Source organism: Parambassis ranga, chromosome 2 (genome assembly GCF_900634625.1).
Source record: "Parambassis ranga chromosome 2, fParRan2.1, whole genome shotgun sequence".
Taxonomy (NCBI): domain Eukaryota; kingdom Metazoa; phylum Chordata; class Actinopteri; family Ambassidae; genus Parambassis; species Parambassis ranga.
Window position 1 is genome coordinate 31,266,791 of NC_041023.1, and position 13,835 is coordinate 31,280,625.

The window sequence follows — 13,835 nt, forward strand, 5'->3', positions numbered from 1 at the left end:
TGCTCTTTATTTTCCCCATATGCACGACATATCATGTGCTTATTACTTTTATTACTAATGTGCTTATATCAGCCGTTTCTCTAGTGTGTAGTAGTAGTAGTAGTAGGCTCTCAGTGTTTCCCCTACCGTAAAATTAGGGGGGCGGCCCGCACCCCCAACTGCCCCTCCTGCCCTTAAGAAGGTCAAGTCATTTTAATTTCATTTTATTTTATATAGCACCAGATAAGTCATTTAAGGTTACCTTTTCTATAGAACAGGTCTAGACCTTGTTCTTTTATTTAACAAAATACATGCCTCATGTTATTTATCCTGTTTGCAAAGCAGCATGTCTTTTCTATCTCTACACACATTTACAATTCACCGTCTGCACACAGCACACACAGACACGTACACACAAAAAAAATCCTTTTTTGAAACTCAATGGCATCTGAAAAGTCATTTTTAGTGTTTAGGTAGGAAAGAATTTAGGTGCATTAGGATTGCAGTAACAACAGTGGGAGCAGTTGAGAGATAACCTTGCATCATTGCTGTTCCACACCTAGAAGCCATTGTTACATTTATTAGTACTATTTTTATTTGGACCTTTTTTAGTAGGAGAATAAGTTTCCTTTTCTTTTACTTGTATCAATCAAGATAAGTGACCACAGATGGAATTTTAACATTCTTATAAAAAAAAGAGATTCTTGAAAAAATACCTTTGGATGTTATCTATGTGTTTTTTGATCCAATGCCAGTCCCTCTCCCCACAAAAGATAGCTTTCAAGAGGCCTTGTGTGCTTCTGACACCACATTATTGCTGTTTCTTTCTTCCCCCAGTCCTCTCCCCTCCCTCTTTTCCATTCATTTCTTTTCCTGTCTCATTCTCTCTCCTGTTTTCGCTTTCATCGCTGTTCTTCGGCACTGCCAGATCCACATTAACCTCTCTGTCAGTCTGCGCGATCCTGCATCTCTCCCATTCACCCTAATCCCCCACCAGCAACAGTCAGGACTCCTCTGCAGAGAAGAACAGAGGAGGAACGACGATGTCGCTGTGCACGAATCCAGTTGTCATGGCAACACGTTGGCAAGCTAGGACAGACTGGCCTGTTAATTAAAAAGTTGATTAATTGCCTTTTAATTGCGTACTTATACATTGTAACATTGAGGTAGTCCTTTTTCTTAATCACTCTACTTTATACTTACTCTTTTCTTCCCTCATTGTCTTCCTCCTCTTGTTCATTTAAGCTCTTCTACAATTTGTAACGATCAGGCAGAGAGAGCGTGCTCTCATGGACAATAATCCAGCCGAGCCAATAAACGTATCTTACAGAGGAAGGTTGAAAGAAACAACAGAGAGAAAAGGACGAGGGGCGTGCGCTAAATCCTGTGCATTGATTGATAATTTTAGACCATTTAAATTGCGCGCTGCAATGGCAGGTGGTTACATTTAATAATTCAGACAGAGACAATATTTCTTCTTTCATTTCAGTCGAAACTCATTGAAAATGTAGCCTTGGCTAGATTATTGGCAATCTGCATCTAAAGGCAGTAATGAGAATATAAACACACAGATCCAAATGTTTGTACCAGGCTGAAAACATGGTGGTTTGTTAAATAGACATTTTAAGACATTTTAACAAGGAGCTATATACGGACTGACTTGCTATCAGTGCCAGCATTAAGTGACCATTTTAAGGATTTGCATTTCAGTATTTTTCACATTCATAGTTGATTGGGTGGTATTTTTATGAAAGTGGTCACTTTTCCACATCTGGAGACTGTATTATTTCCTAATCACAGAACTCTTCATGACAGTAACCCTTCTTGTGATTCTGACTCACCTTATGGCCCTTTTAAACCACCTAATGTGTAATTTCCTTTCTTTAACCTTGCATATGTCAACTATTTAACCGTGTTGCTGTAAACTGATTATGCAGATTAGGGCTGAGTCACTCATCCGTCTCTCATGGTTGTTTTTTCATGATCATTATTGAGTTTGTTCTATTGCCCAGCAGTGAAAAAATGACATTGACAATTCATCTGTCACAAACAAATGCTAGATCAGTGCAAGACCAGCAAACACAGTAATCAAGCAAACCCTAAAGTAACCAACAACACCTTTTTTTTTGCATGATGTACACCTGACAAAATGTTTTTCTCTCCTACAAATGTAATTGTTTCTTTCTTATTACTTCCTCTTTCCTGGCTCCCCTCTCTCTCTTTGTCCAGTCCTTTGATGATTGAGTCTATGTACCATGTGCCCTCGCACTCAAAGCTGGCCGAATTTAATTGCATGCTTATTCCCCAGTGTTGCTTTTGTTTGCTCTGATCTTGTTTGGCTTGATCATTTTTTAATGGCCACCGATAGACACAGTCACTGTTCCGATTTTAAAAACAGCCCACTTGACATAAGGCTCCATATGCTGGAGTGACTACCTTCAGGGACGATGTGTGTGTCATCTGTGAGCAATGCCTGTATCGCTCCCTCAGCTGTCTGGTACCAGCCGAGTTGGGAGGCACCCATGAGTGCGGTAGCACAGGTGTGGGTTTTTGTGTTTGTGTGCGCGCGCACGCCCCGATTACATATGCACCAACATGCTCAGTTTCTATGGTAACACTATGCCCCCCCCCCTTTGGTTCACACACTCATAACCACCAATCTCTGTCAGGTGCAAGTTAGTGCTTGTTGCTAATGGTACTTTGTCAGCGAGCCGGCAGAAATACTCCCACTACCCACCCGAACACACATGTCTAAGTGGATCAATTTATGTCAATTTATAAAGTGTAACAAGTTGACACCACGATAGCCTTAGGACGTTTCCAAGCCTTTGACTGCTGTGTGTGTCCATGTGCATGTGTGTGGTAGCATAAGTGGGGGTCATATTAGCCGTGTAAGCCGGGGTTGAGTAGCCTCGCCGCCTGCCTGCTGCCTCTTTGATGGGAGAACATCTGTTGGCTGTGATATGAAGCTAGGGAGTATCTCTTTCTCTCTCCTTCTCTCTCTCCTTCACTTGCTCTTCCGTTTCTGCTATGAATTCCCCAGCTGCTCGGCTCGGCTCCCTCCCTTCACCTAAAAACCCTGTCCCACACCACCTGTGCAGTTTTAATGCATAATTTATCTGCTAAGTAACCACATCCGAGAGACTCATCCCTCCACCCGTTTCTCTGCTCTCCCTCCCTTCCATCAGTGCGGTCTGACTTGGGATATAGAAGTGGACACCTATTTCCTGATATTCCTATTTAAGCAGATTAGGTTTTATTAGATTTCATTTGGGGCTGAGTGTGCCCAAGTGTCGAACTCTACAGTCAATGTCGTGTTGGCTTGAATCCAGAGCCCGAGATCTTTCTGTAGGATGTGTTCTGTCTCTGTTTTTGATCTGTTACCTTCAGAAGTCAGATTGTTGTGAAAACCTTTCAAACAAACTCTTGGGCACTTTGGATGAAATATGATCATGGTACAAACCCAAAAAAAGGATGTGGAACTTTTTTGTTGTGGCACATATGTCGGTTGCGACCTTCTCCAGAAATGGCATTGTAAATGGTAATGCACATCCCCTTGGCTCAAATACAGTTCATTTTCCCTGTTTGTTCAGCCAGCATTGTGGTCACACAGAAAACCCTGCTGCTATGGCAACCCAAAAGTTGAAAATGTAAGGGAGCTTTTACCAATTACAGAATACTCGAGCCATTTTAGAATGTCTCAACTGGCAGTAGACCAAGAAACAAAGTAACAGCTATTTTAGGCTTATCTTTATTGACAAGCTGCCACATACATACGATTGATTTTAAGATTGTATTGATCATTTTTGAAGCCTGACTGGAAGTGCTATCTCAAATCAAAAAACAAAGCACTCTTTCTGTGCTGACATGAGAACGCAGAAGCTAGAAACATTCTGATTCTAATTTGTCTTGCTTATCCATATGTTCATTTCAGCTTTATGTTATTGGGTTTTAATGTGACAAACCTGCTGCTTCTTCCAACATGATATACTTGTATGAATTCAGTTTTTACAGCTTGTCACATAGACCTGTGTGCAGCTGACATGTTTTGTTACTGTGCCCACTCATGTGGCCTTGCAGGCCTATAAGCAGTCTTATTGTATTAGCCCACTGTGACAGGAACAATATCGCAACAACATTGTAGTTCAGCCTGGACCAATTTTTCTTCAAGGCTATGGCAATGCTATACCTGTGCCAGTTTGTGCTTATCCCTGTATGTAAGGTTTATGATGCAAGTCCTCCATGCATTATATCTGAATATAATGACAGCAGGGAAGAAATGACAAGATATCCTGAACATGTTGTCCCCATCCTCTAAATCAGTTCACCTTTCGATAGCACAGCATCCCCTCTTACTTAGACCAGCACGACAAGGTGAGCCATCAGGGTTAATGTACCATCAACAACCCTTCTTAACCTTGGAGGAGGTCTTTTTATGGGCTGGGTGGTGCATTGGGTTAATGTCTTTTCACTTTACAGTACAAGAGTGACTGGGCTTTTCTGACACCTGTCACTCAACTTGCCATCCAATTGCGATCAATAAGTGCGTTGTTTTTCCCACACAGAGGTTGCTCCATTCGACTTGGAGGTTGTCAAAGCAACGGAAGTGGCCCTGAGGCTGTGTCACACATATAGTGATTGTTGTGCCTGAAACGATCTCTTAACTGTCAATAAATCAAAGGGACCCAGGTAGTCCACCTGCCAGTCAGTCAGTCATGCTCTGTTGTACCTTTATCAGCTTCAGGGGTTTACCTGACACCAGCCTCTCATCGCAGTAGTTAATAGTGCTATGCCATACTGCTGACGGCAGAATTGTTAAAGAAGATTTGCACTTAATGGCAGAGAAAACGGAAAGATTCTAGACCTTCTAAAAAGATTGTCTTTGTCTAAAGTTAAAAAAAAAACGATTATAGAAATATATGTACTGTAGATTCATTTTACAAATCAGTTCTCTGACTTTAGGAGGAGAGTGTGCAGTTGACAAGGCAGACTCTCAGTGCAGCAGCTGTCTATCTTGTTGATCATTCTGCTGCTCTAATAGCTTAGTCGATACAGACAACATCATTGAGGAAAAGGAAATTCAGGGTCGTGCACCTTTCCTGCCACACAAACCTGTCCCGCTCATTAACATGACACCATTGCCGATTCCTAATGAGCTCTTCCTCACTTTGTATGCCAATCAAATTCTCTTCCATACCTAATTTACACTCATAAATTTTATACGTAACGTCAGGAAGGACACTCTGAATGCTGACACAATAGTAATTAAAGAGTTTTAAGGCTGTGAGATGGTAGTTCCGAGTGTTGTAGTACCACAGGCCTGGGATTTTTATTTTTCCTTTGATACTGGCTCATATGTTGTTGTTTGAGTAGAACTCACCCGCCCACCTTCTAAACAGAATAAAATTAATCGTAATATGCAGACGTTTTCTGATCCTATGTTTAGCTTTAAGCCTTTTTGAAGTGAGAGAGGGAAAACAAAACTACAAGTGAGTGTGGAGAGACTGAAAGAAAAAAACGTGCCCTCGATTGAATTAATGAACCATTCTGTCTGAAGGGGATTCATCAAGGATATAATAGGGGCTAAATAGATTCACGGAGTGCACTTTTATAAATAAATGCTCCTATTGATTTCAATTGTTCTCCCAGTGTGATTGGGTAGTGAATTAACAATGGAAATATGTAAAACCCATGTAAGAAGATGGACCACTCTATATTACATCTTGCTCATTTTACTCAGTGCTTCTGACACTTTGAGACACCTGCATTGGTTCAGAACAGAAGTTTGTGCTGAGGTGTGTAGGATTCACAGAGCAAAGATTTCGTCAAGTGCTTTCTGTGTGAAGACAGGTTTTAATGTGGACATGATGTTCTTTTCAGAACTGAGTGTGTCAAATTAATCATGAACGGTGTGTAATCTTCTAAATTTCATAGCTGAGAAAAGAATACAATTGTAGAAGACTTTTTAAAGAGTCATCTCCAAACAATCTTCATGTAACTCCAGGAGATGTAAATCTGTTTACTTCTTAGCATTGTTACAAATTTTTAGTAGTAGTTCTCTTCAATCTTGTATTTGCTTTTAAAGACCCAGGCTAAATTGTCAATTCTGTGCACTTACCTGCTAACAAAGTGTGCACATGAAGCAAGCAATGCTGCTTTTTGTCTCCACAGACCATATATATACACACACACACACACACACACACTCTACTACAATTGACACACTGCCACATTTAATCAGTGTTCAAACCAGCCCTCACATCCTCAGCCTGGCACTACGTGTGTTTGTTCAGTCATCCATCTGTCTTTCTATTCATCCACCTGTACTTGAACTTGTGAATATGAATGCAGCACCATTGTTTAGCCTTTCTGAAGTGTGGCGCTCTTCATCAAATTAGCAACAGTCGGATAAATTGGTGCTAAACTAATCAGCAGGCATCTTAACTATCCTGAAGCACAGTTGCACTCATTAACTATCAGAGAGCTGCTCTTCAGTTGGGAGAAGGTATCTGGTGTGCCAGGCAGGGGGGAAAAATATGGCACTGCTGCAATAACTTAACTACATAATTTTCCTTCTGGGTCAGTCAGTTTTGCATTGATTAGAGGCCGTCCATTCATTATTAATTGTAATTACTGTAAGGTGGAGGAAAAAATTCCTCTGATATAAACACTGCTGTTCACGGATTCAGTTTCTGTTTGCATCAGAGACCAACCTTTAAAGTACCACCTATCACTGCTGCTTTCTGCAGTTCAGTTTCTAGATGGTCCCCATGGGTCCTATATTCTTGTAAAGCTAATGTAACTTAATCCTTATCCTCAATTGTCTGCGTATCCAGAGCAAAATCCAGCTTTTGGTTCCTCTGAGAACCAATGATGTCACCAGTTCCTAGAAAAACAATTATTCTGAGTCCCAGAACTACAACTCATTGACATAATCTTATTGAATAATAAGCTAATATGGATTTAGGATATTGGCGTGTAACAAGAAAAAAAAAAAAAGCAAAGATGCTAGCAGGACTTATTTTCACATGCTTGAGCACATCTTCAGCCTTCTCTAAGCCTTCTATGTGCAGCATGAGAGCACCCCTTCCCTGTCATTATTACCCCACTGGAATCAGTTGTCACTTGTGTTGCATGTAAGTGTGTTTTGTCATTCAAGACTTGTGAAGGTCAGGCTAACCTGCCATCTTTCTCTCAGCTTGGTCTCCATTATTAGGACTTGTTGTCCTTTCAACCTAAGCTTAATGACGTCCTGCTTTCCACCCACATCTTTCTCCTCTCTTTCGTTCTCTCTCTCTCTCTCTCTCATTGTCAGCTTGGTGGCTGTAGCGTCTGGCTGCAGTTGCAGAGCAGCGGCAGCAGAAGCAGCAGTCACATACCTGCATTCAAGTGGAACAAACAGGATGGTTGGCTGCTCACAGAAGGTCATCAGCCCTGGGCACAGTGTGTGTGTGTGTGTGTGTGTGTGGGCATGAATTTGTGCCTATTTGTGCTTTAGAAAGCTGAAGCACAAGTGTTTTTAACAGAAGACTCAGACACAGTGTAAAGAAAGGTTTCATCTTGCTGTAATCTCACTGATCAACAGAGCCTTTCAAAGTAGAAGCTAGAAAATAGTTTACCTCAATGTTGTGTCTAATGAAGCATCAATGCTATGTGAAGACATTTTACACAGTGACACACATACGTGCTGCAGAATCAGAGGTCAACATGAAGCCTTGCGGTTGTGCTTGATGTCCAATCTCACTATAGGCCCCCACCCACTCACCACCACCCTAAACGTGCTGCAGTGATAGCCACCGGGCTAATGAATGGTGACACCCTAATCTTTGTCCCCTCTAATTGATGCTGCAAGTTTGATTAAAAGCCAAGTCATGTCAGCTCAATTGCAATGTAGGAAGCACCAGACGCTGCGTATTCAAGCATACTGCAGCTGTGTGTTATGCTAATAATGTGCATACCTGTCTAATGCAGTGCAAAAAAATATTCTGGTTGATCTCGGGGTTTACGAAGCGTGGCTGCATTTTTACTCCTCATTAACCTTGCACGACCTCATTCCCTAGAATTACAACTAGTCCCCCCCAACCCCCTCCTTCCATGCTTTTTGTTTTTGTAACATTTGTGAGATAACAAATTTCATATGATTTTTTAGTATGATCCTTTTGTTTTTTAGCAGTAATGTTTGGTAGCAGCACTGACATTTGTCTTTTATTTGCATAACATATTTATTAATGTATTGATCTCTCAGCTATTTGTCCACATGCAAATAAAACACACACACACCTCACCACATCAGTGAGCTAACAAGCATCTTAACATGCCGCTGGAGAGCCAGCATGTTACAAAAAGGCCTCAGGTATGATTAACTAAGCATTAATGCTCGTGTAGCTGGCACACAACTGAAAAAATGTCAACACTAAAACTAGCTAATCTAATTAACTCAGAGATGCCATGAAGTTAAATAATTAGCCAGAACCTAATTGGCTAATATCAGCACTGTTAAAATATCTTTCTTTTTTTCCTCTAACATTTAAAAGTAACTTCCCAAATAGGGGCAACAAGCTGTGTTGTAGCTGTGTAAGAAGTTGCGGCGCCATGAAGCTCAGTTAAATTCTCTGACTTTTGAGCCACCCCACCCCAACCTCACCACCTGTTTCACAATGATTCATCTACAGGGAGCTGATTAGCTCCCTTTCATCCTGACCATCTTGTGTTTGTGCATGTGCTTAATACTATTACTGTACTTGAAGCTGTATACAAACATTCCATCATAACAACCTCCCACATCTTTCAGCTGCATCCCTTGCTCTCTGTAAACACACACACACACGCCTACTGACATCCATGGAGTTTGATGTGTGACCCAAGGCAAAGCACTTCTCCCTAATGAGCCTGCTGCCCTCTGTTTCTCCTGGGGAGCTGAAAGAGAGCTAACCTTGATGCAGCTTAAAAAAGGAAATAACCTGCTTACACACACGGATTGTTGTGCCAGTGAAAAAACCTCAGTGGACTGCACTATGACATTATGTGTATGGCCAGCCTTAGCTCTAGTTTTGACATTGGTAATTGTGATTCTATGGAGACTGAGTCTTGAAAATATGAAAATATGCAATTTTATTTGAGGCCACAGACACCACTATATGCTGGTAGCATTGTGCTTCTAATGAATGTTGCTAAAATCGGGTTTACACACATGACATTCTTGTCTTTTTTTATGTTGGCATAACTATGAGATCCATTTAGGTTTAAGTGCAACATGTACACATCATTATAAAGCCTCAAGAAGATAAAAACATGTAGTATCCTATTACTGTGTATTTGAGGACATGTGTCTCAGTGGTGTGGCTATATCGCAGAGGGTCTAACCAACTGTGTTTTTTTATATCTTTTGTAGGTCTGGGCCAACTATGAGGAGAAACCAGTGGAGGAGGTTGTGCATCTTTCAGAGGAGAAGGAACGTGTAGCCAACTACAGACCAGTATATGTGACCGAAATCACCGACAACCTGCACTTCTACGCCCAGGACGTAGAGACAGGTACCCTCAAATTGTGTTTTGTGTGTGTGATTGTATGGAGGTGTGGACAGCTTGCAGGATTGTTTGAAAAGTCCAGATCACTTAAACTTGTCTGTTACCCTTCATACATGGATATATATAAATTATGATTATTATTAGTTCATGCAGCAGTGACTGCTTCATACCTGTACATACATAGAGATGCTAGCCAGGGTTCTGGCTTCTCATTTTTTATTCCCTTTAAACACCTTGGTGTTATTATGAATGACAATTATCTCTCACCACTCAGACATTCAACTCATCCCTTGCTGCAGTATTCTTCCCACCACCAGAGACAAAACAAAGGAGGTCCCACTTGTTTTTACTACTGACAGGAATAAAACAACTAGTCCGCCTTTGTCACCATACAAAAATGAACACACTGGTTATTCCCAGTTCGGCTGCTCTGTTTGCATTTGTATATATATCCACACACACACGTTTATTGAAAGTGCATACACGTACCTGCTTATTAACTACTTTCTGCCTCAATACTTGTCCAAGAGGTATTTTTCACCTCTTCAAATTTAAGAGAATTAAAACCGTTCTGTCCTTGGCACCAATGACTTAATTATTGCCTTACACACTTTCATTTTCAGAAACACATGAATACGCTAAGAAAACCCTGCATTCACAAACTAGCTGGAACAGATCTGAAGCCATCATGCCAATCACTGTCCCTTCATCGTCTGCCAGTTTTGTGGGAGCAGCCCAGGATTCAGAGGTTCTTTCCCTCTGTCGCCCCCCCACATCTGTCCTCGCTGGCAGTTGACTGTTAAGAGGCCATGAAATTGACTTTGGCCACCTTTTAATTTGCCTCACTGCCATAATTAATTAATTTGCCTTCATTTACTGCTAGTCTGAGCTCAGGCATCACACACACCATAATAAACCAATCACATGTGAGTGCGGCAAACGTCTGGCCCGCGATTGTTTGTATAAACACCCCGTACCTTTCTCGCTTCCATGAGATCCTCCAGGTGTTGCAAAGTGTGCACAAACAATCTGTTATTCATCTTTTTGCCATGAGCTGTAGATTCAAATCTAAAGCCTTTACTCTGCCTCTGGCTACCTCTGCTCCACTCCCTTGCCTGTCTGAAATGAGGTTCAGGCTGTGTGTGTGAGGTGTTTTTTATTATTGATCAAAATCACGTCACCACAATGAGGCTGAAATGCACAGTACATAGCACATGTTGACCTGAAGGTAGGGTTAAAGCCTTCAGTTATTGTCAGTAGGGAGAAAGTACAGGCCAAATGTGTGGAAATATGGAATGTGTGGAAAGAGGGAGTTGGAAAAAATGTAATGTACCAAAGCTGCACATGAAAGAGCAAATCAAAGTGTTTTATTCATTTTTTAGCATTTTCTCATAAGTTGCTTATATCTATAAAGAATTGGGGAAATGGTGAGATGCAAAGCATTTACAACTTTTTCTCTGTAGAAAACCAAAGTGTTGCATTTAAAGAAATTGTACATAAACTGCATTTTTTATATTGCTGCTCTCAGTGTATTTTGACAGGGGAGCTGTGAGTTATTTAATCTTTTCTCATATAAAGGCTTGATTTTTAGATGATCCAGCAATGCTGGGGCCTTTTTATTTATTTATTTTCCCCTTTAATTGGCCCGTGTTCTCCCACCAAGAGGCTTATGTGCTAGTTAAAGAAAAAAAAAGTGTTATTCTCAGCAGGGAAGCAGAACCTGACCGGTCCTCACCCCCACTCCTGCCTTCCTCTCCTCATCTCTCTATCATGTTGTTAGCCCCTCCCTGCCTTCCTCCATCTCTTTTTTCCTCTCTTGGTTTCTTTCATTTTCGCTGACGCTCCCTCAAAGCTACATTAAGTCATGCCAACCTCTTAAAGAGAACATCAAAGTCTTAGGGCCTGTAAAATCACACGAGCTGAGTGCTTTGCAATATCATTACATGCCCCCACACCCAGCCCACAAAAAAAAGTTTTATATTGGGATAAGCTTGGAATCGGAGTGTTCTCATGATTGCAAGTGATGACCACTTTAAATAAAGTGGTTACAGCATTTGAGCCATTGTTTATGATACAAGGCTAGCATTTTCTGCATGTCTTATGACTTTACTAATCTCGTGTGAAACACTATATTCATACCACTTCAAATCATGTCTGTCCTGCAAGTTCATCTGAACAACATGAATTCAGTGCAAAACCAAGCTCAAATAGGAACTATACAGTGGTATGTAGAAGTTTGGGCACCCCTTAGGAAAATCACTGCATCAGTTTGTCACTTGCTGAGCTTTAGAAGCGGCAACTTTTTAACATGCTATTCCTTATGGAAACAGAACCATTTCAGTAGTGAAATAACATTTATTGGCCCAACAGAGACATTTTTATGTACATTTAAACAAAAATAGACATGTGCATAAATTTGGGCACCCTTAATTACATTCAATTCAGGATGTGTAGGAATTTGTAGATGACAGACTGCAGCACAAAACTGCTTTGATTAGCTCATTAGATATTCAATTACAAAAACAGGTGGAATCAATCATGAAAAGGGCTGTTGAACATAGGTAACTGCTGGCTGTGCTTGTCCTAGGTTTTTTCTTAGAGAGTGAAAACATGGGGGCCTCTAAACAACTCTCCACTGTCCTACAAACTAAGATGATTCATTAATATAAAGTAGGCTGAAAAAATACATGAAAGGCACAGGCGAAGATGGTTAGAATGGTCACAGACAAGCCGCAGATCACCTCCAGTGAACTACAAGAACATCTGGCTGCTGATGGTGTAGTTGTTCATCGTTCCACAATCCAGCGTACTTTGCACCAGGAAAAGTTCGCTGGAAGGGTAATGCCCAAAAAAGCCTTTCCTGAGTGTTCTAAATCCACCAAGGAATTCATGCAGAAGCACAAATACAATGTTCTGGAATGACCATCCCAGTGCCTAGACCATAACATCATTGAAAATCTATAGATTGATTTAAGGTAGGCTGTTCACACACGGATCCCAAGAAACCTGACTGAACTGGAGCTGTTTTGTATGGAGGAATGGGCCAAAATACCACAAGCCAAATTTCAAGGACATGTTTGTGGCTATAGGAGGCATCTAAAGGCTGTTATTGCAGCAAAACGAAATATTAATAGAATTATTTCTTTGGGATTAATGTTTGGCAAAATGTTTCTGTTGGGCCAATAAAAAAGTGACAATGACAGATACGGTGATCTTCCTAAGGGGTGCCCAAACTTTTGCATGCCACGGTAATAACACGTATATCTGATACCTAAAACTACAGGTCTTTTTCTTCACATTCTATAATACAGCACAATACATTATGTTAAATTAAAAACATAGCAGAAGACGCACATTACAGGATAAGTTTATACCGGCTCACCTCTCCAGCCTGTTTTCTCCTCGTCTTTTACAACTACAACCAGCTAAGATTAGAGTCAGAATCCTTTCAGGGTTGTTGGCAGCCGCTGCCACCACTCCATTTACCAGATGGAGCAAACCATTTCATAGAGTACTCTTTGACCATTCTTGCAGTGTAGCACACTTGACGACATTGTATGCGAGACTAGCTAGGTCTTCTTTGTTCAGTCTGGAATCCTCACTGAACATAACCTGAATAAGAGAATAAAACAATACTGCCACTTTGCTTTTGACATTGTAATGATGATAGGTTGAGGCCATTTACTTAACCAAATAATTCACAGCTTTTATTGCGGATGTAAAACCATAATCATGAAAGGTGGCTGTATTTATAGAAACAAAAAAAGATGAAAACACAGCTGGGACTGGCAGGGAGAGTCATTTTTCTGTCTGTCAGTTAAGCTCTCATTTATTTCAATCGTTGCCTTAACGGAATAAGATGAACTTTATTGATTCGATCAACTCTGAATGGTTTCATTTAGCTAGGCAGATGTTATATGCCCAAAAAAACAAAAACGGCATAGTTGATAGAAGCATGCTGGGTTTGTTTCCGTAGGAATGAGCAGGTTCAAATAAATGTTTGTAGCAGAATAACAATATAGTAATGTGGTGGGCAGTAACATCTGTTAATAAACAACAGAGAAGGTGAAGAAGGAGAAAAAAAGATTAAAAACCAGTAGGGTTACCACCATTAATATTTAGATGCAGTTTCCAAACCATTAACTCTGTGGGAGTTGTGGCTATATAATAGGCCGGGATGTGTTTGTTTTTTGTGGTCTGCTGAGGCTTCACGGCTGTTGTTGCACTTTAAAGAACATACGTAGCCCTGTGAAATAATCTTCATGCTGTCATCTTCTGAGCAGTTCTTAAACATTATGAAGGAAATGCAGTTTGTAATATCTTTTATTC

The 13,835-nt window shown here is 40.7% G+C and overlaps 1 protein-coding gene across 1 annotated transcript in view; it reads left to right on the top strand.

The window, feature by feature from the left end:
- The window catches only part of snd1 (staphylococcal nuclease and tudor domain containing 1), a 161,903-nt gene that overhangs the window by 117,754 nt on the left and 30,314 nt on the right, over positions 1-13,835 (top strand). The window contains exon 18 of the mRNA XM_028422360.1: positions 9,371-9,512. Coding sequence (XP_028278161.1) covers positions 9,371-9,512 — 142 coding nt within the window. The remainder of the gene's footprint in view (positions 1-9,370; positions 9,513-13,835) is intronic.